At 46.4% G+C, this 2500-nt stretch overlaps 2 protein-coding genes across 4 annotated transcripts in view; one reads left to right on the top strand and one right to left on the bottom strand.

Moving 5' to 3' along the window:
- LOC310725889 (uncharacterized protein) overlaps positions 1-2500 on the bottom strand; it is a 537758-nt gene that overhangs the window by 134707 nt on the left and 400551 nt on the right. The window lies entirely within an intron of this gene.
- The window catches only part of ccdc13 (coiled-coil domain containing 13), a 16728-nt gene that overhangs the window by 13513 nt on the left and 715 nt on the right, over positions 1-2500 (top strand). For all 3 annotated transcript variants that reach the window (XM_083540974.1, XM_083540976.1, XM_083540975.1), the window contains 6 exons: positions 1-83; positions 223-297; positions 1397-1528; positions 1612-1754; positions 1829-1922; positions 2022-2500. The exon at positions 1-83 is cut by the window's left edge and continues 6 nt beyond it; the exon at positions 2022-2500 is cut by the window's right edge and continues 715 nt beyond it. In XM_083540974.1, the coding sequence (XP_083397100.1) occupies positions 1-83; positions 223-297; positions 1397-1528; positions 1612-1754; positions 1829-1922; positions 2022-2190 (696 nt within the window). In that variant the 3' untranslated portion in view covers positions 2191-2500. The remainder of the gene's footprint in view (positions 84-222; positions 298-1396; positions 1529-1611; positions 1755-1828; positions 1923-2021) is intronic.

Genomic DNA, 2500 nt, shown 5'->3' with positions numbered 1-2500 from the left:
GAGGCCAGACACACAGAGGTGAAGATCAACCATGCCTACCTGACGGTCAAAGAGGAAGGAGACAGGAGGCCCGACTCTGCCAGGTCTCACATGATTCTCTATAGGGACAACCCTTGAATCTACACACACACACACACACACACACACACACACACACACACACACACATCAGTGACCATGTTTCATTATTTGAATTGGTTTGTTTTCTCTGTCATTTTGCAGTTCGGTCTCAAAAATGGGACACAAACTTGTCGAGTCGTCTCGGGCTCTGTCTCCTGGAAGCACCACCGATCTCAGGTCAGTTACTAACATCATCTCTGCAATCTGAACCTCTGCTGGTGTTTCTATGGTAGTGATGAGTTTGGACTGGAAGGTCTGGAGCTGAAAGTGCTTTCCTGCATGATGAGGGGTTAACGGAAGGTGTGGGGTATGAAGTGAAAAACACTGATGATCTTCATCATGGCACCTGTCAGCGAGTAGATTTATTTATTAGGCAGCAAGTGAACATTTTGTCATTAAAGTTGATGTTAGAAGGAAAAATGGTCGAGCGTAAGAATTTGAGCGAGTTTGGCAAATTGTGACGTCTAGACGACTGGGTTAGAGCATCTCCAAAACCGCAGCTCTTGTGGGATGTTCCTGGTCTGCAGTGGTCAGAAGGAGGGAACAGTGGTGAACCGGCGACAGGGTTGTGGGGGACAAGGATCACGTGGGGAGCGAAGGCTGGTCCTAGTGGTCCGATCCAACTGCTGAAGAAGTTCATGCTGTTAATGTTCTACACGATATTAAACAGGTGCTCATAATGTTGTTCTGATCAGTGTATATCTACACTGACTTGGACCGGTGATGGCCAGTGCTATGGTCCAGTATTGGGCCAACCTTAGGTTTAAAGTAGGTGGTGTATCAGGTATTAATGCAGTTAGCTAATGCACATGGTCTGTAGTTACTTCCAGCGTGTACCTCACCTTTCCCAAGATTAACTGTCACAGAGATGATCTACACATCCATTAAAGACCTTTGATGCAGTCTGGTTTTGTGGCTTATAACAGTTTTCTTTCACCAGGTTTAGAGGAGCACACTGAACCTCCTCTCTGACCGTGCTGTTGTTTGTGTAGGCCGTCTATTCCAGCTTGTCTAGAGGTGACATCTTTGTAATGTTCTTGCTAGGTTCTTACGTGGCAATAATATTGACTACTGGATTTGCTCTATCTCTACTTGGATTAGTTTGCTCACTGCTGTTCTTGAAGCCAGAGATAAGCTTCATAAGCTTCACACCAGTCCATACATTCCTTTGCCAGCTATTGCACATCACCATTTGTGATTGGTTTCTGCGACTTTTCTGTGAAGCTGCTTGATTTTCTTCTAGTAATCTTTGTGTATGTTTTGTGCATTTTGCCAGAGAGCAGCCAGAGGCCTGGTGTTCCGCATGTGCTGCTCGGCAGCTTCAGTGCTCCGAGTTTAAAGCGATGTGTCAGGCGGCTAATGTGGAGCGGGACCGCCTGCTGGAGCTCGCTAAAGTACAACAGAGGAGGTATGCTGAAGAACGGCGTGTTGGAAGCATTTTGAATTCACACAAAAAACATCTACTTGACTCACCTCACTGTTTCCTTCCAGAGAAACAGAGGCGATGCAAAAGTTCAGTGAGGTCGAGCAGAAGTTTTGGGATGAGCGTCGCCGCTGTGTGATTCTGGAGCGTCGTCTGGAGAGGCTAAAACTCGATCATGAAAAAGCACAAAAAGTCAATCGTAGCAGGACAGGTAACTTCACTGCAGTACAGGTGTTTCCAGGTGTAGCAGTTGCTAGGTGTTTACGTGGTTTGTGTTTAATGCAGGGAGCGTAAACGTGTCTGAGAAACTGGACGGTCTTTCACCCAGAAGAGATTTAGAGCCGAAGAACGACGATCAGATCAGCGAACTCAACTTACAGTGAGTACACACTCCGTTCTCTCATCACTCCTGCTTTGTCAAGTGGCATTTTACCTGAAAATGATCTGCAGCTAAACTGACCTTCTCATATGCTTGTAGATTTGCTGCCCAGCAGGAGGAGCTGGACGTTCAGAGGTTATCTCTAAACCAAGTCTTGAAGGCTAAAGAGGAGGACCTGCAGCTCTACAGCACCATGATCAGCCAGGTCAAGCAGGTCTTCCTTCAGGCTCTCCGGCAGTACAAACAGAGTACAAAACAGGAAACGTAGCACAGTTGATGAGAGACTTCTCATCTGATACATCTGTACTCCTGAGACGCAGATGCTCCAAAGCTGGATCTGACTGTAATTTCCGTGGTCAGGATTCAAAGGCTCGAGATCATAGTCATAAATCTTTGACCAGTTGATCTTCGCTCACATCAGAAAGATGTCTCTTCTTCTCAGATCTGAGGTTCTGGGCTCCAGGTTGTAGCCGTCCAGCCCAGAACATAGTTGCTTATTCCTAGCTTCTTAGATCTTAAGATTAATCCCAGGACCCAACATCTTAAAACGCAGGTCACAAACCATGGCTTCTAGGCCT

The sequence above is a fragment of the Silurus aristotelis genome (assembly GCF_946808225.1).
Source record: "Silurus aristotelis genome assembly, chromosome: 5".
NCBI lineage: Eukaryota > Metazoa > Chordata > Actinopteri > Siluriformes > Siluridae > Silurus > Silurus aristotelis.
The sequence above is the reverse complement of the archived record's forward strand: the minus strand, read 5'-3'. Positions and strand labels throughout refer to the sequence as shown.